General features: G+C 40.0%; 1 protein-coding gene across 4 annotated transcripts in view; it reads left to right on the forward strand.

Moving 5' to 3' along the window:
- Window positions 1-21284, forward strand: part of LOC309529222 (uncharacterized protein) — a 21808-nt gene continuing 524 nt past the window's right edge. The window contains exons 1-10 of one of the 4 annotated variants that reach the window (XM_082217020.1): window positions 1-763; window positions 10882-10947; window positions 13752-13934; window positions 14838-14903; window positions 15675-15719; window positions 18220-18317; window positions 19432-19492; window positions 20342-20541; window positions 20652-20757; window positions 21071-21272. In XM_082217020.1, coding sequence (XP_082073146.1) covers window positions 13785-13934; window positions 14838-14903; window positions 15675-15719; window positions 18220-18317; window positions 19432-19492; window positions 20342-20541; window positions 20652-20757; window positions 21071-21115 — 771 coding nt within the window. In that variant the 5' untranslated portion in view covers window positions 1-763; window positions 10882-10947; window positions 13752-13784 and the 3' untranslated portion in view covers window positions 21116-21272. Of the gene's footprint in view, window positions 764-10881; window positions 10948-13751; window positions 13935-14837; window positions 14904-15674; window positions 15720-18219; window positions 18318-19431; window positions 19493-20341; window positions 20542-20651; window positions 20758-21070; window positions 21273-21284 lie in introns of those variants that run through there. The other 3 variants (XM_082217019.1, XM_082217021.1, XM_082217022.1) reach the window with 3 other exon arrangements.

A 21284-nucleotide genomic window follows, 5' to 3' on the forward strand; every position in this document is an offset into this window, starting at 1 on the left:
TGAAACTGACACGGGGACAAATAGAGGAAGACACCTTCACTCCTGTATGGCTCCCCTTTATCACATACACAGCCCAACAAGACAGCAACAAGAACTCGCCAACAGCATACAAATCAATATGCCTAACCTGATCCAAAAACACCCACCCACCCCACTCACATATGAAAATAAAATTCACCACAATCATAAACAAACAACCACACCCCACCCTAGGCCACCACCAACCTCTCTCACCACCAAAGGAATTCAGGCGAATAGTAAAGAGAACCCCCACAAGTGACACTGACACAAACCCCCACACATGCACTAAGTAGAATAGAAACATTGCCACCTGACTCCACCCCCACTCATCATGACCCCCTCCATCTCTTTCCCCTTTTCTTCCTAATGTAATATTATTGTCTCAAGAAATGAAACTGATCTGTAGAAAATGTAACTTGAGAAAAGAGACATTGCACATACTTTTGTAAACCAAGAAATCTTTAATAAAAATATGTTTAAAACAAAATAAAAACAAAACTTTGCAGTGAAGAAGCAAGAGCAATAGGCATCTGGAAATACAAATTTGCTAGTAATATGTAATACATAATTGAGTTATTAATCACAAAGAATCAACAACAAATGACAAAAAACAATTTACTTAAATACTTTGTGTTTTTAATTGACAGTGTTAGCTACAAAGTCTTTGCCTCTGTCAACTTCAGCAAGAACCAGTCCAGTCCAGCCTGTTGATGGCTTTAAAAACAGTAGCAGCCTGAAAAAAGTAAGCAAATACGTGTTTCTGTTTATAACCTTGGATTTCTAAGCACTCTACTTTATGAGGCTTCTAATTATAGTCAGCAGTCTTAACTCAGCTTGATGGGTGGGTGGGAGATTTCTCTGATAAGATGCTTCATGTGATGCTTAAATAGGCCTTAACTTTTCTACATATCTGAATGAAGCTACATTTTATAGTCCTGTAAAATCTCTGGCTTCCTGAACTGTGTTGATATCAGGTTGTGTCCTGTTGCTTTCAATAAGTCTACTTAAGAAGGATTCAACCTATAATTCACAAGTGACTCCCCCCAGGCTAGAAGATTTCCCTAAAATGACCATAAGAGTTATTTACTCCTTTGATGCAATATTCTACATTTTTATAAGTAGATAACTCAATAATAATAATAATTTATTATTTATACCCCGCCCATCTGGCTGAGTTTCCCCAGCCACTCTGGGCGGCTCCCAATCAAGTGTTAAAAACAGTACACCATTAAATACTAAAAACTTCCCTAAACAGGGAACAACAATTGCTTTCATGGGGTAGGGAGCACAATTGTACACAAAACACCTTTTGTGCAGGGTGCTCTGCTCAGTATTTAACTTCTTAAACTAGTGGTGGGACAACCAGCTTGGAAGCATCTTCCCATCCCTAGATGCCTGTGTGTTTTAGGGAACACCTGTCTACACAACGTCTGGTGCCCTCTCTTGTTCATTACCTGGTATCAACAAGAGGTTCCGTGGCTAAGTCCTGCTTGAACCTTGATTCAGATTAAACCCCTGCTTTCCCTTTTTCCTCTGTGAGACTGGAAGTGTTCTGCAATGGGTACCGTGGCACAGAGTTTCCTGTCTGAGTGAGGAAACAGGAAGTATTTGCTGTGGTCAGGATGCAAAGGGGCAGGTGGTGTGCTAATGCCATTTGCTTCCACCATGGCACTCAGGAGGGTCCCTTAGTTTCCTTTTCTGATCACAGAGCTTTGCACTGCACAAGAATCTGCTCCTTCAAGAATCTCTGGTTTTTAGGAGTGGTTTGTCAGGTGCTAGGTAGAGCTATAGTCAAAAGTGGAGTGCAGTGACTGGGAGCTCTGAAACTATATTTCATCTTTGGAATCTCTCGGCACAACCATTTGGATTCTGGCTGATCTCTTCAACATAAATGGGAGATTTTGAAGAGTGGTGATAAAATATAGGTGTCTTTTAATATGCTCAACATCTGAAAATCTTTCTGGCTCATTTAAACTGAGTTCAGCTAATACTATATACACATGTTTCTATATTATATATTATTGTATTATGTTTGTCACTTGTAGATAACAAGACCCAGCAACTTGTCTCACATTGCGAAATGTTTCAAAACTGAGAAACACCAGATGGGTCACTGTTTCGGTACATGTGACGATGTCTTGTGTGAAACATGTTGTGCAGAATCTGTGGCCCAAGTCACATCCTGGAGTTTCTGAGCTCATGGGTCAGCAGACAGAGATACCACAGTCCAGAACTCAGCTTTCTTTAAATAACATGTACTTAGGAGTTCTTAGGAGAGAGGGTGAGCAGTGAAGAAAATGTTGGAGAATGATCCAAACTTGCCTTAGATTCTTAACCATCTCCCCTTGCCTTTCTCCATTTAACTGTGTTATGTTCACCAGCTGTGCCCTGAAAAAAGGATGCAGGGATGGCTGAGCTCTTCACATTTCTGTGTAATGATCACATGGGTGCTTAGAGAACATGAGACTCTCAATGCCCCCTGAAAGGTGACCAAGGAGCCATGATCTGGTGTAAGATTGAAGCATATTAAAGAAAGCCAAACAGAATAAAGGTGGTAGAACATTAGCATATACAGTGGTACCTTGGGTTAAGAACTTAATTCGTTCTGGAGGTCTGTTCTTAACCTGAAACTGTTCTTAACCTGAAGCACCACTTTAGCTAATGGGGCCTGCCGCTGCGCCGCCGCTGCACGATTTCTGTTCTCATCCTGAAGCAAATATCTTAACCTGAGGTAATATTTCTGGGTTAGTGAAGTCTGTAACCTGAAGCGTATGTAACCCGAGGTACCACTGTAATGATCATGTCCTGAAAAAAAGTCATAATCATAAGATACTTTCTGAGAACAGCAAAATTTTCAAGGTCACCACAAACTGGGATGCTTGATACCATTTCTGACACCAAAGTTGTATATAGAACATGGCCTTAGAGGAGCTTGGAGACAGTCATGTAGCCCTTCAAAGGGGCACAATAAACAGGTTGCAATTAGAGGGAGCAGATCCTGTATCTCACTCCAGCTGCTGGAGTTGGCAGCATTACCTCTTTATCCACCCCAACCCTGAATTCAGCTTCTGGGTTATATGTTCCGTTATTTACCCTCCTCCTCCTCAGGGCTGTTAAATTTTGGAATTTGGAGGGGCATTCGGGTAGATTTGGAAAAGCAGCTCTTACCTCCTTCTCCCCCTGAGGCTTCAGGAATGGATATATAGTTGGGGAGTGAAAAAGGAGTGAATTGGCGAAGCACTCTCCATTTCCCACCCTTGACAGGCGCTAAGCTAGTAACATAAGAATTCTTGCAGTGAATTGGTTCACATGGCCCAGGATTTTGCTTCTGAAAAGTGGACCATTGGATACCTTTGAAAGCCCACAATCAGAGCATGAAGGTGATACTGGAGACAGATAGATGATTGCCCCCAGCCCCAGGTGCCGGGAGGCGTATACACTCTGAATATGGAGGTTTCTTTTTAACCACCATCCCCTCTATTTCTGCTGTTCAGGTTGTGGGTGTTATTGCTGATGTAGCAAAAGAGCACCACTCAACAAGGAGATACTGGCTGGCTTGGGGAAGTCTCGAAAGCTTGCTGAAGTACAAAAATATTGAGAGGGGAAACTAAGGGAGGGGGGACTCCACAAACAGCCCAGTGGCCACAGAATGCTCACTGTTGTGGGGAGGCTGGGAGGGGGAATGGAGTATTTTGGAGGAAGGCATGGCTGTCTGTCTGGAACAGAAGCACTTCATACTTCAACATTTTCTTGCAGGTCCAAAATGTTACGACTAACAGCTGTTGACAAGACTTAATCCTTCATAAATTTGTCTTGCCCTTTAAAGATCTGCCTAAGCTAAATCATCACATCTTCATGTACTGATATCCATACATTCCATGCCAGTAGTGCTCCTCATTCCTGAGAAACTCCCAACAAACCCCGCGACATTATTTAGAATGCGAAGAAAACGTTTTACTTTGGGTCTGAAACTGAAATCTGTTTGGGACTTGCCTTAGAAATTCTTTCCTGCAGGTACTTCTGGGTGACTTCTGTAATTGTTTCCCAACGGAGGGAGGATTAGTGGAGATGTCACCAAACCGTTAGGAGGGCCTTGTTAGCCTTTCATCCTACCCCAGTCAAAGGTAGGCCACATGGGCCCCTGTTTGCCTGGCCTAAGACAAATATATCTTGGCTGAATCCTTATTACTGTGTGTCTGAGGGAAGCAGGGGAAAGTGTTCGCAGATACGTGAGAAGAAAATAAAATGGAGAAATGGAGACGCACCCTTTATATTGTTGGAATGCCTAAGGGCCTCTTGGAACTGAATTCAAATCTTATTGGAGATTACAGTGTGATAGAAAGAGAGCTAAAAGCAAGAAATAAATAAAACAAGCTATGTGCCTCTAGCTTTCAGAAAGGCTTGGAGTTCATTGGTAGAGCTTCAGCTTTGCACTCAGAAGTTTCCAGATTCAATCCCAGACATTTCCAGGTGGGGCTAACAGAGAACCCCCCTCTGAAATCCTGGGGAGCTGCTATAAATAACGCTCACCCTAGAGAGACAAATGGTCTTACTCGGTGTAAGGCAGCTTCCTATGTAGCCAAGGTGAGTAAACCAAATGAGGCCAAGTGATTTTATGAACTGTTCCACCTTTATATTTTCAACAACTGGAATCATCATAATAATAAATCTTTTAATTCACTTTGTTTCTGAAATCGTGGCTTTCTGATATGTGCTGAATTTGGCATCTTGACATTGCTCTTTTTTAAAAAGCATTTATTCTTTACCAATAACTGTAGAGGAAGAAAATAAACAGAGTGAGCATTGCAAATAAAGTGAGGTTTTTTTTTCATTTAGGAACCAGCCATTCTTTCCCATGTGTGCCATATAATACTCAACTTCTAAAGTTGCTCTTTTACTTCTCTTCTTCATTCTACATGTTTTTGAGTTGTTGAGAAATACTTCTTGGCAGGAGTGGGGCGGAATATTCTTACCCAGGAGCCACATTTGCAAATGGAAAAGCAAGAGTTTGCACTAATAAATAACTTGTCTGAATAGGTCATTGCAAATCTTCCAGGATTCTTACTAATTTTGGTCATTGAATCCCTCCCTCCACCTGCTACGGCCTTATAGCATACCACAGATTCCTACTAAGGGGGTTATAAGCTCAGTGGCAACACTAGCAGCTGATTTTGGCAAGTCTTAGCCATTGACTACAGGCTGGCTGCTGCTGGAAATGTAATGTTTTATTAAGTGCAGCCTGATTTGACCCAGCAAAGCCTTTCTTATTCTGGGCAAAAGCTCCTACACCTGCAGAATCTTCTCCATCTACTGCAGTATTTGGTACAGTACTGCTTTGCAACAAGCAGTGGAAATGTTCACTTACTGGAACCAATGACTTGTAACCAGGTCTCAATAATTATTATACCAATGGATGTCTCTCTCACCCAGACTGATTCTCCTCAGATCCGTGTTGACCCCAGCCATTTATGCACATTATAGACAAAGGAGGCTGAGGAAATCTTCTCCCCCCAAGTCGTTTTAGGGTGATTTACTGTATGTGTGTATGCCTGTTTTGTCATTTTCCATCTTAATCCAAGTACTGTTAGCCCCTCTTCCTCCTCTCATTCAGAAATATTATTCTTGAGAAATGTGGCCAATATAGCACAAGAAATCTGGTGCAAGTCTGAGCTTAGTTTGTATTTTGGAGTCTGTTTTCTATTCTTTTCTATGTGATTCACCATCCCAGCCTGTGGGACTGGCTTTTAAAAGGTATAGCACTCATTCAAATGTCAACACACTCTTGCCCAGTTTTTTGAATTTGGTTTCTGCTACTTGTATGATCAATTTGTAGGTTGTGGTTAGAGTGATGGACCTGGGTTCAATTCCCACCTAGCTATGAACTTCACTGGGTAACTTTGGATCCATCACTGTCTCTCGGTCTAACAGGATTGTTGTGAAGATAAAATGGGGAGGAGGGGGACCATGCTCACTGCTTTCAGCTCACTGGAGGAAAGGCAGGATGTAAATGTAATAATAATAATAATAATAATAATAATAATAATAATAATAATAATAATAATACTCTGTTCAAGAAGACAGAAAATAATAGGTGTCTATATCATTATATTCAGAGCATCTGTTGTCTTCCATATTGCACTGTCATTTGCTGAAGTGCAAAGTAATTGTTAATTAGATGGTTAAGTGGATCCCAGCTAACCTGTAAAATGAAATACATTTCAAGTCCTAGACCATGTCAGTTGCTCACATATCTAGGTAGCTAACTAGATACACAAACACACAAACACTGTGGAAGAGTAGTTATACTGAGAAGTTTGAATCAAGTGCCAAAAAGCCATCTAAACAACTTTAATAAAAATATATATATTTTAACTGGTGAAGCGTAGATGGGAACTGGGAGCATCCTTGGTTTTGTCTGCCTTGTGACCTAGGGCCTGAACATTGAGTTGTGAAGGCATCACTAATGATGTGCTAGTTCTCAAGGATGTATCAGAGTGCTGCAGCTAACACCCGATAATATCGCTCACTCCAGTGCTGGCACACTTTGACTGCTTAGTGCAAGAATCCTAACTAAAACAAAACAAAACAAGTGGTCATCTTCTCATAAGTATCATATCCACACACCTCTAGAAACAAGAACTTTAAAAAGAGCAAGCAGTGCCTTTAGATATTTGGTTTGGTTTTGTGGAATTGCTTTTGTCTTGACCATTGGCATTCTTTTGTAATTTTGAAATGAGGTTTGGCTAGTTTTGGACTCCTCCTTTTATAAAAACCTTTCGCTGTATATGATGTATAGAGCCATATTCCTTTCTTGCTGGATTAAAGCTGTGAAGTCTTTGTACCCAGTTCTTCATTGTCCTGTTGTTCTGAACAATGATTCTACTGGAAATGGTGTAGGGGAGCCAAAGACTAGACCTGATCATCTACTATTCCACTGATTTCTTACCTCCAAATTCATACATCGTAGATTGTTGTTGTTGTTAATTGTCCACCCTTCATGGTGAAGGCTTCACCCTAAGGTCCCAGCATGGGTTACAACACTAAAAAAAACCATAATTAAAAATTGTTTAAAACAATTGAAATCCATTCTTGCAACTCTGCTAAAATTCTTGTTGTTTTCTTCAAGGAGACTGATAAGATCTGGTATGAATTTTCCTTTTGTTCTTCTCCCGGCTCCCATTACAAATGAGTTCACCTTGCTCCCTTCTGTGTCTTCACTTCCATCTCTTCCTGTGTTATTCCCCCCATTAACTTCTGTCTTCTTATAACTTCTTTTTCATCAAGACATCATCCTTAGAGCTTTCCTGTCCTCTAAATTGCTGCCCCATGGTTTGCTAGCATTGGATCGGCTTTGTATCCTCTCCATGAATACTTGCCAATATGCCTTCGATTCAGCGTAGCCTATTGAAACTGAACTTAAGAAATTTTCCTTGAGTTACTGTATAAATCCTCTCTCCACTTTTCTTGTGCTGTTGATCATTCTGTCATTCCGTGACTTCTTTCCTTCTTGGGCTCCTGAGATTACGGCCACATTCTTGCATACTGCTAAACCATGAACTAGTGCTATGTGGACACGCTTTAATGAGCCTGAGCAAAATGTCTGGCTCACACACTCTCCCTTCCTTTCCACTCAGTCGGGCTTCTGCTGAGTTTAATTCCACTTTTAATGAATATAATCTTAGTGTTATGCTCAAACCAGGGGTGTTGGTTTAAAATGGTCTCTGGCCAGTTTCATAATAAGCCAGCTTCAAACCATGGGTTATTCAGCTGTATTACTAAAGTGGCTTTTTAAGCCAGGATCCCTGGTTCAAATGTAACACCAAGCTGGGATTCTTTAAAAGAACTCATCAGAAGTCCTCCCCTGCAGGGTGGAGGAGAGTATAAGAGCCCAACTTTTCACTTGGGTTCATTGGTGTTCATTCACATCCTGCTGAGCTATGCTTTTTGTATAACTGGGTCGGTATCAACTTTCAGTTCTCTAGTTTTTTCTCTAACATTTTCTTCAGCTCTTGCTTCACTTCTCCCTCTCCTTGAAGGAGGCCAAGTGTTGCTCTCTGTTCTGGGAGGTCTATTCTAAATCTGTTTTTTCATCTCATTCTGTGTAAGATAAGGTTAGCGTTAGCTAAAGCTAGGCCTCTGTCTCCAGTTTTCTCAACGTTTTCTCTTGAATGGCTTACCATAATCTCAGTCTGAATTTAGACAAGAATACATCCCTCTTTATACTTTTCCATCACTACTCCAAATATCACCATTCCCCGGTCTTTCAAATAAACACAACTCTGTGAACCCATTGATGCATCCTTCTTTCTTTTCCTGTCTGTCCTTGTTCAGTATTGCCATTTCTTCAAAACTTATAAAACTTTCTTCTTTTTCTTTTGCATCTTTTGCAAAAACAAAACAATTTTTTTAAAAAAAACAACCCTTCATTCTTCGGCCATCTCTTACCTGAACAGTAACCATCTTCATTTTCACATTTATCAGATATTGGTGGATTGGTGTTTTGTTTTTTTTTAATTATTTCAATTTAAACTACATGCATCACAACATGATGAGCTTGGGTTGTTGTGTATAGGTTTTGTGTAACTTCTGGGTTTCTTTTAACTCTTATTTGTAGAATGTGGGGTGGGGAGGTAGAAGGTAGAAGGAAGGGATGGAATATGGGATGCTTCTCAAAGAGAAGTTTATTGTTTGTAGAACAACAGTAAAATAGATGGCCAACATGTGGCACACACTCAGGAAGACTAATATCCCATCCTCTCTTTGTTCAGCTGTCTTGTGCTTAAACTAAACAATCTGCTGTAACAAAGATGTTTGCCATGGTTCCTGCATGCATACAGAATCAGGATACAGCAGTCTTGTGACTTAGGAGTTGTAACAGGAAACCTAGACTTGTGGACTTAATTTGTGAAACATTTTCCAATAAAGTTGTTTTTTGCGACTCAGGAGAAATTTGTTTAAAAATCCAACTAGTTCCCCTGAGTTACAATTGTGGCATCACAGTTTGGGATGGTATAAGCAAGTCAGGAACAAACTAGCTGCACATTCAGCCTTTTTGCAAAATTTGATGCTGCCCTGATTTGTTTATAGCAGTAGTAATAATATTTGTTTGCATGGCATTCTTTAACTGAAAAGAAAACCAATCTGTGATAGTCACACATGCAATAAAATCTCTGTTTTGAAACCTTAATTTTTCTCGCAGTCTTGCTCAGTTTATTCTTTCTGTCTCGCTTACGATCGCTGCCCTGATTTCACGGAAGTGCAAAGAGACCTATCCAATTGGCCTTGCCCCTTTGGTTCGCAATATTCACATGTATGCTGCAGCCGTGTGGGAGCCACCATGGGAAAGTGGCTCCCATGTGAATCGTGGGTTGTGTGAAGAGGGCTAATACATCTCACCACATATCTCATCCTTCCTCATGTTCTGTAGGAAACGCAGAAAGAAAATGCACGGCTCCCTTTCACTTCCTTTGTTGCTGTTTCCATCTAACGTTTTCCTAAGGCTCTGGGAAGTTTGGATGCTTTGTTCCCAATGCTTAACACCTGGGCCTTTCACTTTGGTGCATTTTTACACTAAATATCCAGAATATTAATAAAGTGATGAAAAAGTGTCGTTTCTACATGGCAAAGGACCAGGTAACATTTCCCTCCATCAACTGGAAAAGTGTTTAAAGCAACAAACTGGAAGTGGGGGAACTGGCACGTAGCAGAAGTGTTGGTAATAGCACCTGGGGTAGGATAGGTGCTGCAGCCATTTTATCACTCGAGCCGATCACCACTCTGATCCAATTACTGCTCACGTGGGCCGATTTCTCCTAGTTGTTTGGGCTAGCAGCAGTCAACACTGGAATCCCCACTGCCTCCATAGAGATTGTGAATTGTTGGGTTCTATTAGCCACATGTCCTGAAATGACCAATGAATGCCCCCCCCCCGATATCTATCAGTTTTGTTTGACTGTTTTCATTTGCACCAGGGCTAATTCAAATTTCTATTAAAATGCATTACTTTTCCAGGCAGAGTTTGATATATATATGTTTTTGCACTATGAACAAGAAGAGCTAATTTATCTGATTTATGTTTTTTAACCCCACTGTTCTTTCTGGTCATTTCATATTTTTTATTGCCTTCTATAGTTTGCTACAGAAAGGTGAATCCTAGTCACAGTTATAAATATAGGAATCCATTTGAAAATGTATCTTGAACACAGAGTCTCTGTAAATCCTGTGTATAAATCTCTCCCCCAACATCCTTAGATGGGAAAATAGAGTAAAATCACTGGTTTATAATTCTGGTTTATCATTCACTGGAAAAGCAAGATCTAGTAAATATTATTATTGTTCACTTTATTTTAGTATGCTGCTTCATACTATGTTGATGTTAGAAAATCTCAAAGTGGTTGACATCACAGCAAAAAAACAACATTATATAAAAATACAAATTCCAAATTCAGTACAGCAGCAGCTGCTGCTAATCATCATCCACATTTTTAATAATATAATTAGGTAGTAAATATCTAAACACTGTGCATAAGTCCATATATTTTTATGCTATAGAAACAGGTGTTCCTTGACTAGTCTAACATGCTACGAGGTTTAGGATTATATTAATGAAAAATAAGATTTATCCCTATTTATTGATGAATAGATTCTTCATTCTTCCCCGTCTGCCTTTTCAGCTAAATAAGTTAAACAAGAACCATAAATCAGTGTTGTTCTCTGTTTTGGTTATTTGTAGTTTTCAGCTTTGAGGCAGGCAAGTAAAATTTTAAAATACTATGCATTTAATAAATTCATCATAAAATTGTGAATTGTGTGTGTGCTGAGCAACAGAAATCCAGCATTTGATTCCCCTCTTATTTTCAGAGTACAGATTCTTTGCTGCCGTCTCTTGACACCTGCCAGTCTCCAGCTTTTCATGAGAGGAAACAGGTAAAGACCCAGCAAGAAACTGAGCAGATGTTTTCAATGATAGGTGAGAAAACCTCAGGCCTTCCTGTCCTTTAAAAAGATAAGATTAGAACAGGTGAGTTATACTTCTGGTACTCCTACAATTATTCTCCTGGCATTGCAAAACAGTTCAGTAGCTTGCGTGGGAACTGTGTTCAAAATACTCCATTACTCTGGCAACAAATGCACAGTTTTGTGACATATTTGGTACATAGAAAGTACCAGATTATAGTCTGAGTAGCAATTCCCTCTGACCACCAGACATTAAAAAAAAAAAAATCTGTCAAAAACTGTAATTCACTGAAGACTACTGCTTTTGTCAGAATTCCATCTAGAGCCTGTTTCTTACGTTCTTCTTTATTTAGGGCTTCCCGTTTCTAAGAAATTCCACAATTTTATCAGATCAACATTGCCCTCATTTCCCATCAGTTGACATGGCAACCGATGACATATGCAACTTGCTCCCATAGCAGCACAAGGGAAGGGGGCATCTGAGAGAAGGTTACATACCTTGCTCCCACACTGCCATTTGCGTGCTGCTATTGGAGTACGAATGCATCCATGTGAAATGAAACAGGATGCACCACCAACAACAAATGATTTTGGGTGCCATCCTATTGTCTCTAGGAGGGCACCCCAAGGGCCATAGGATTTCGCAGAACTCCGTTTCTGCCAGCAGAGGGAGCTCCAGAGGGGGACACCTTGTTGCAGCTACTAAAACCTTAGCAGCTGTCCCTCCTCCACTGCTGGTAGGAGGAGGAAATAAAGCTATTGGGAAAGTGGGGCCTTGGAGTCCACTGGATTCAAAGCCCTCCTCCCAACACATCCTAGGACAGGTTGAAAAGTGCACATTCTGCATCCTCTAGCCTGCTCTGTAATTATGGCAAATCTTAAATATGATTTGGCTTGTGCTAGTTTGAATTTTCCCTTGTTCTCATCAGGCTTTGTTTGCAAGTATTGTTTAGTAGCCAGTTGGCCCACACACTTCTTTCTTAGTCCTTTTTTGGTAAATTGATGACCTTCGAGGGTGTGGAACTCCATCTTTCCCAGTGTTGTTGTCTGATCGCCTAGAGTCAATTCCTACTCACCCAAGGTGAGCAGGAAAAGGACTTTGTAGACAAGCCTGAATTCGCTATGCAAATATTTCTTTTATGATCCATAGATTTTAATAGCTCTTGCTAATCCATTGTAATGATTATTGATACCTGTTTTGAACTAACCGCCAGAAGTGGCTCGTTGAATAACATTCCACGCCAAAATAATTTCTTAATAAAGAAGACATAATTATTTCATTTTATTACATAGCTGACCAAAAGAAGGGAGTTATTTTAGTAGCTTAGACTGCATGTGAGGCTCAACTTTTTGCACCATTTGGCAGAGAGGTATGAGATTTTGTTTCTCACAAGTCAACATTACCATTTAGCTGCTCAAACAAGAGAATAAGATCATTACTTATTCCTAGTGGATGGGTAAATACGGGTAAGTCTGGCAGTCAAGGAGAACTGCCAGAGCAATGACTCATGATAATATTTTCCTCTTTTTTCTGAGAATCCCATTTTCAATATCTCACAGAAAGGAGATGTGGAGCCAACATATCATCTGCCCTTTAGCCTCTCCTGCTTCCCTTCTCTTTGCTGTGTGGTCAGAGCCTTGACATTAATGCCATTCCTGGTGGAGCCTTTTTTTAGTTTTCATAATTTAGTTATATACTTTTTTCAAACATTCAATGGATTATGAAATAGAATATAAAATACAAAATTCCATTCCAAGCAAGGCTAGCTGGCACAGAAAATTTATATACACACCAGTTTTTACTTATTCCCTCTGTCTGAAGCACTGGGTGCCTAGTTTTATTTCCTGCATATATATGGAGAGAGAGAGAAAGAGAGAGAGAGATACATAAATACACACACACAAACCCTACTTTTTCTCTTGGTTGTTTTTTTTTTTAAAGACTGTATTCTGAAATAATATGTTCTGGTGATAACACTATTACCAAAACATTTTTAAATCACTGGTTTTTCATTCACTTCAGTGCAGTTCAGAGGAGTGCACACTCAAGATGACAGAGGGTCTATTTTTTTTTTTAATTTGCCACTGACTCATAGCACATAGCAGTTGTGGTAAAATCAGAACTACTTTCCCACTGGGAATTAAATGTGAGCAGTCCGATTCAGCTAGAGTTACGGTTATTGTGAATCATTGAAAGCCTTATAAGTTAGTTCCTCTGGTTTTAGTGAGGCCTTCAGTATAATTCCACACATTAACTTGGAAGTAACTATTTTCAGTGGGTCTTACTGCATAGTAAACACGTTACAACTTCATTCAGCCTTAGTCACAACTACCTAACTTTATTTGGATTGTAGGAGAGTTGTGTTAGGTCTTCAGAAGAATAGATTTTTGCCTGCCTCCATCCCTGCTTCCAGCAGACAGTGAAGCCAGCCTAAACAACTTGGAGTTATCATTTGATTTAGACATTTGCAAGGTGAAGTTAACGGGAAAGTAAAAGTCTTCGCTGTTGTGTGACTCCACTTCTATGTCTAATTAGAGTCTCAAAGCATTTTAAAAAGCCATATAAGGTGAATCATCTCAGTAAACAGCCCTTGACGTGAAAAACCAACACCTTTGCGGTGGGGAGGATACCTTTGCAAACAAAGAAAGGTGGCTTTCTGCAGTCAGCCCTTTTCTCTAGCAGCACAGCATGGGGTGACGGAAAAATCATTAACAGGCTCATCCTGCACTTTTCCCTTTTCCACACCTGCATATCACCATCCCCAATGCTGTAGCTTTATGGGCCATGAGGAGGCAGATTTGCCGCCATGAAACTCCGGAGCAAGCTGACAGCTGCAGAACAGCAGACACTAAAATGTAAAGGAGAGGAAGGAGAGAGATCACCTTTGAAGTCTACCAAAAGAAAAAGGGGAAACAGAAGGACTTTGACCATTTCTTTTTTTAATTATCTGCCTCAGGTACATTAAGATATGAGCCACTAGGGCAGGGTTTGTTTTGGTTGGAAATAGGCATGTTACAGTAATGTGTGGGTTCATAAGACCCTTCAAAATAAAAATGTGCATTTAAAAATTACTATAGACTAGTGAGGGAAATGAGCCTTTTGAGCTAAAAACAGGTTGCATCATGGGGTGAAAATAGCAGCTGGGGGATTTTTGACAGGAAACTGGATCAGGAGCAGGGCTTTGCAGCGGTATATCCTTCAGAATAAAAGTGAAAGTATTGAACACATTATTTTTTTTAAAAAAACAGGATTAAAGCAATATGTAGCTTGGTTTGTGGAAGTCTGAATATTTTCAACTCCTATCCTGGTGTATAATTAATTGACCTTCTTTCCCTCCCACCCCATCACTTTGATTAAAGTCACAGCAGTAGATAACAGTTGCAGTCCATTAACCTGAAATTACAAGTCAAACACCTTAATAAAAAAAACTGCCTTATCAATGAACTCAACGTTGGCCAACATTAAGATGTCTTATTTCCATGGATGCCCTCTATTGGTTTACTGCAGAAAAGCATTTACCAATAATTATTGAATAGACGGCTTCAAATATTCTTGAATGCTGCCGGAAGTCAGGTGATTTACTGTTTTATTCCACAAGAGTAATTACTTTCGTGTGCTGCCTTGGCTAACAGTTTATCTTTCTTACATCTTCATAGACTTTAATGGCTTTTTAATAATAATAATTTTAAAAAACCATTGGCAGAACCGAAGAGGCAGCTGTGTTAATTTGTCACAGAGCAAAAACAGAAAAGAAAAGTGGATCATATGGTTGCCTTTGCAACCTCTTTTTTGTGGTGGGGGTGGGGGGTGTTTCCCCCTTGCTTACAGGTGGGTTTCTCCCCCAATTTTCCTCCCACAGTTGCTGCTTTCTTGGCTTTCTGAAGTGCAGAAAAGACTTGGAGAGCCATCTAGGACTCAGCAGGAGGTGAGTTCTTTCCTGTAATCTTTATCAGGCTTGCCCCATCCCAGAGGATGATAGTAGTAATAGTTGTTGTTGTTGTTTTGAGGTGGGGGGGGGGACACGGGTTAGTGGGGGCAGTCCTATTTATTCACTGTCTGGAGAAGCCAGAGTGTTACAGTATGGAGGAGAATTTCCGAAGAGTCAAGCTCAAGCTGAGGCCCAAAGAAGGAGAAAGGGAAGCCTTTATTATGATAATAGTGATGAGCTGGGTAAAAAGAGCTCTCACAGTGGGGCTAGGCTACTGTGCCTTCAGCTGCTTCCTGCTAGGAAGATTCACAAGTCTCCTTTACATAGGATGATTAGAGAACTACAAAGTCAAGGGGAGTGGTGGGTTTCACTCTCTTATCTGGAGCTCATCCAACTCAACAGTTCTGACTCTCCAAGATTGCTGCTTTTATCAGCCCAGCCTGTGAGGTTATATTAAATGATAAATGTTTGGTACTCAATATAGTGCCATTTACTCTCCCAACCCCCCTAAAATCATGGGTCTGATACCGAGAAGCAAACAAAGCCCTTTGCACTACAATTGATTTTGGTGGTACTTTATTTAACAGCAGCAAAACTAGGACACAGGCATTGATACTGTTTAGTTTGCCTAATTGTCCATGCACCCTTCATTGTAAAGACGGGTGAGGGGAATTAGTTAATTTTGGGGAAGCCTTCTCCTTAACCATGCCAGGGGTGGGTCAACATTGCCTTTCTTTCAAAAGGTTCCCCTCTTGCATTTTCCTCCAGGATACTCAGCCTCCTCCTAAAGGTGTAATCAGGCTTCCTAATCAGGTATGTAGATAGAGAGCAGGTTTGGGGCTGCCTCCCATTTAGGACTATAAATCTCGGCTTACATTGATACATTTTCCTGTAGCTCTTTCTTTTGAAACACTTTTATATTATTACTGTTTCATCATTTAGATGATTTCAGACCGCAATGTTTCCCAAGGAATAAGAATCGAGCATCATATGTATTGTTATATAAGCATGTGGGTCACAATAATAGATTAATATTGTTCCTGCATATCAACTTGAAGTACTGCAGTGATTTCTGCATTGATAGATTCATTGGATTTTATGCAGTGAGAGTGAGAGACAACAGTTCTTCCTCTTTAAGGTATCTGAAGAAGTGTGCATGCACACGAAAGCTCATACCAAGAACTAACTTAGTTGGTCTTTAAGGTGCTACTGGAAGGAATTTTTTTATTCTTCCTCTTTAAGTCATTGAAAAGTATAGCAGATGTTTTGTTTAGGCCAATTTTTCATGTTGAAATTCGACTGGACTGACAAAGTGGGCCTTTTAATCATACAAGGACAGAGTAAGATTTCTGAAACTTTTGGTAGAGGGTAGAAAACTATTGCATTTTAAAGTAATATGCATATGACATACCTGTCTTTATTATTTTGCTATTCAGGTCAATAAAAATGTGAAGTAGTATGGTAAAATACATTGTCTGTCTTGCACACTGTCACATTTGGTGGGTGCCACTGAGTGAATGAAAGTGTTCAATGGAGGTCTGAAGTTTTGAAAAGGACCTACTTCACCCAAACCCTGTTCTGTTAGTACGCCACTGACATCTTACAGTGCCATCTTAACCACATCTACACAGTCCCATTGAATCCAATGTTTCTTGCTCCCAGGGTACTGGGGTTACAACTGCAGCCTTAAATAAGTTTTGAATAGGAAGTTATCTTAGGCCCTTTGTAGTGGTATTGCTTTAACAAGAACATTATTTAGTATAATAATTAAATAGCACTTGAGAATGTTCAAAACACATCACGTACATTATTTTAGCATTCCTTACAAAACTGCCCTGAGAGGTAGACCAATATTTATAATCACCATATTGCAGATGAGAACCAAGGCTGAAAAATGGTGGTTTACCTTTGGCTTCCTAGTCAGTTGGAATTGGGCCAAAGTTGTGATTGCTTTAAGCATATTCCGGAATCTAGATTGGGCCAGTATCTTTGTGGACCAAACTTTGACATTATCCCAAGTGCTTGATCGGGCTAGATGTTAAACAGAGGAATTGGCTGGGGATGGGGGGCAAGAAAGAGAAATGCAATTAAGCATCTCAAAACTTCCCAGCCCCACAATTTACACTGGGGATAAAAGAAAGTACTCTTCATTTTATCCATTTCCATTGCCTCAAGGAGGTGATGCTTATCTGCACAGAGTTCCTGGCTAAGGAAAGTTTTGCTCCTGAGAAAAGCTTGCAATACAATTAAGAATGAGATGAAGGAGCCAAGCCATTAATGATCTACGAACAATTTATTCTGGAGTACTGATGACATTGGTGGCTTTACTGTACATACGGTTGTAGAGCACATATATTTGTAGATAGAACTGGACTTTGCCCATGAATGCAGCTGTAAGTTGTATGCCTGCTGCTATGCTCACTTTGGGTTGTGTCAAGTGCTGCTGTTCCGCTCATGCAAGAAACTTTCATTTGTGCAATAGGACTTCCCCTTCCTCTCTCCACCCCAGCCCCACACATGCCCTCAAAATCTTCTCCATAAGGTTGGAGAACCCTCCAGATTTTGGGAGCACACAGGGGGAGGAGAGGAAGGGGGAATCTTGATGTGTAAGTAGAGCTCTGCCGAGGCAGCTCTGCATACAACCCTGTGACTTTCCCCTGCTTTCTTTCTGAAAGCTGCACACACACCCTCCTCAAAATGTCAAGGTCTCCATGCAGGTCATCCCTGCAGGACATAACATCTCAGTAGTACTGAAGCAGGCTGCAACCACAGTGTCACTTTCTGTCGGTGGCCAGTGATAATATTCCCATTCTGGTGGTGCTTTCCAGCATTTGTAAATACTTTTATCATTCCTCTCCTTTGCTTATCCCTGAGCTGATTGAGATGGAACAGAGCCTTCAAAGCTCATTCACCTAACACCATTCTAGATGTAGCACCAAGTGAACAAGCCCTGAAGGCTCACATGCTCTCTTCTTCTCCCTTTGCACACCGCATTTCTCTCCTCCCTTTCCTGGTTTATGTCACACCATAGTTCATAATTCCATTGGAACTGACAAACTCTGGAAACTGCCTCACAGAGACATTTCTCATGCATTCCATATTTTATCCATTAAGTAAGGCTGAGGCTCCAAAAAATGAATGTGCAGATTGTCAGGATGTGATTGCATGCTAGGAGATGATATATTTATTAGATATTTTCCTTCCTTCCTCATGTTTGTAAGTTCAGCAGAGTGCCATCCCTTTGCAGCTTAAAAGGAAAGCTTAGATAGGCTAGTGTATAAGCTCTAACATGCTTTTTTATTATTACTGACAGAAGAAAACATGCAAACAAAATCGGAAATATGAACAGCAACTTCACTCATTGCACCATATATATTATTTTTCTCTTCTTAACATGGCATTATCCAGGAGGTGAGTTTGGTAATAACTTTGCACAACATAGAGGCAATTTGTCTAGTTAGCATACCACTTTATAAATGGCTTTTATGACTCTGTGCTTAAACTACCATGCTGGCAAAGCCTATTGTAGTTTTGCCAAAGCTAAAAGAAGCCATTTAAGGAACACGGTAAAAAGCAGTTGTGATTTCAGGCAACTAAATCCCATAAGTCATCAAAACTTACTTCGAAATAAACCTAGCCAGATTTGAGTTTATTATGGAAAACAATGATGTCTGTTCAAACAGTTGTTGCATTAAAAGCTTTCAAAAGAGGCTTTAAAAATGTATAGACAATAACAGAATTTTTAGAGGCTATATGTCTTTTTTTCAGAAGAGTTAGGGTGAGGCATTAGCAACTGAGTTTAGCAACAATCATCCTAAGTATTCATAATCTGTTTTCCTGAAATGATGGTGAAGACTGTTATGGTCACAGCTTGCAGCCTTAATAAATATCTAAAGTAATGTTCATTCAGTGGAAGTAAGCAATGAAATAACAAGTTGACCATCTTTGGCTGGGCTTGGTAGCCAAACCAAAAACCATAGTTCTCTGTCCTTGCTCCTTTTGTTGCTGAGGTTTTCTGGCTGCACAGCTGCTGACGAAGGTCCTGCCTGGGCACAAAGAGTTTGCCCATTTGCTTGCTTCTTTGCTAAATAAATATATTTTGCTGACTGGCTGTCTTGGTGAGCTGGCCACACCCAAGGAGGACAGCCTCCTTATTGCAAAAATGGTGGTTGGTGGCCAGTGATACGTATATTGAAGCCCACATCAGTTCACAGGAACAAGAAGGTACCGGCAGGCTGTTCAAATTAAAAATGACTCTTCTTGCATTGCATTAGTCACATGTGTACAAAAAGAGAGAGATGGTGCCAAGAAACATTCTTAGGATCAGTTGTGGAAGGATCAAGCTCTAATGAGATCCTTTGTGAGCAAAATGTGTAACTCTGCTGTGCCCCAGAACAACCATTGGCTTCCTTGCTTTCATGCACACTTAAAAAACCAATAATGCATTGCCACTAAATCAAGTAGATTTAAATCTATAATCCATGTTTCTTTTCTTGATTTGTTTTTTTTGTTTGGTGCTATCTAGGCTCCTAGAACAAAATGGACAGTTTACAGATGTCAGAACACAGCAGAGTGTGCATGATCTGGTTAGTAATCACAACAATCAGCTACGTATATATGTTGCATTCTATACAGGCGAACATTACTCAATATGCCTTTGATTTGAATTAGGCCCCTTTCTTTGTTTATGCGACTTGATACTTTATGTTGTTTAACCTAAAGGTTATAACACTAAAGTAAACTTGACTTACCTGTGGAGTTTTAAGAAATAATCCCCCAAAGTGTGTTAATGACATTTAGCACTTAAACACACCAGCGGATGTTGAACTCAGCATTGAATCACTGTTCAAAGAGCACACTTTACCCGGGATATAACCACATGGAAACTCTGTATTTAGGAAAGTAAGAAACCTACATTTACTGCAGGAAATACGTGCTCTCCGGCATCAGTGTGGCATGTCCCAGAGGCATCCCTTGGATTCTGCCACCTGAGGCAGATGCCTCAGTCTGCCTTATGGATGGGCTGGCCCTGTTTGAGACTGGTCAGCAACTGAAGCAGCAGGGCCCAGCTGACAAGAGTAAGAGTTTTCACTACCAGTAGATGAATCTTGGAAGAGAACCAGGGGAAAAAAAAAAGCATGAGAGATGGGTGTATTAACAACTACTACAAAATGATAATAGGAGCCATCCTGATCCTTCATAACACCCCCCCACCTGACACTTTGGAGGTTGTGTGTGGTCAACTGTATTAAGTTAGAAGTATCCACAGTTCTCCTCTGCTAAGGTTCAAATAGCAATAGGTTTGAGTTTTGAATTTAGTAAATAAGATTGTTAGATTTCATGTTAGACTCATTTTTAATCACTTTAATTGCTTCAAAATGATATTTTTAAAAGCCTTGCATTATACTAATGCATTATACTTTCATTGTCTCAAGATGAATTATTTGTATCCAAATTTCTATCAACGATCTGGAACAAATCAGAGCAACAGCTTAATAGAGGAAAACTTGGTTCCACCTTTAGTAAGTGGAAACCTGCAAGAAATGCATTGCAAGGACTCCACCAAAATATTAAGAATTTCGAAAGAAAACAAAAAGATGTTGAAGCAACATAAAGATAGAAGTGATCTTGAAATGTGAGTACACTTAACCTGTAGACTGAGGCTTGTGTCCATTCTGTATTTTACCTGGTAGATGGATATCACAACTTAAATGAAGTTGTAATATCTAATAATGTTATTTTCAGTTTCCCTGATAGAGTTGAAACTCAGAACATCTCTACCTTTGCCCAGCCTGAAATGGTTCCTGTGCCTTTAACTCTGGGAGATGTTGCTCTCTATGCTCAAGTTTTGGTGGGTTCATACTTCTTTCTTCCTTTCCTTTATCGAGTCCATTACTTATTATGATGTCAGTAATTCACAGAACCTGGTTTATCAGGTTCATCTAAAAGAAACCTTATTGGAAAGGAAACAATGGGTCTTTAATGTGAATGGACATTCTGTAAAATAAAAAAATGCAGTTTTCATACATCTCTTCTCAATGCTATTATAATTCTGTACAGACCCAATTTGCAGTATCTGCCAGACATTTCAAATTAATCTAATCTCTCTCTCTCTCTCTCTCTCTCTCTCTCTCTCTCTCTCTGTGATTTTTTTGCAATACAAGTCAATTAGGCCTCATATCTCAGAGGTAAAAAATATTTTTTTGTGAAGTACAACATGCTTTTTCCAGCCATTTATAGAGAGGATCAGTACTACATGTGTTGGCATTGTGAGCTGTTGCTTAAGCTTATATTACTGTTCATGCCCATATGCTATTTTCTTGGTTGTTAAATTGATCATACAATAAGGTGTTTATTTATCAATATACAGCTGAACTG

The sequence above is a fragment of the Podarcis vaucheri genome (assembly GCF_965113315.1).
Source record: "Podarcis vaucheri genome assembly, chromosome: 3".
Lineage (NCBI taxonomy): Eukaryota > Metazoa > Chordata > Lepidosauria > Squamata > Lacertidae > Podarcis > Podarcis vaucheri.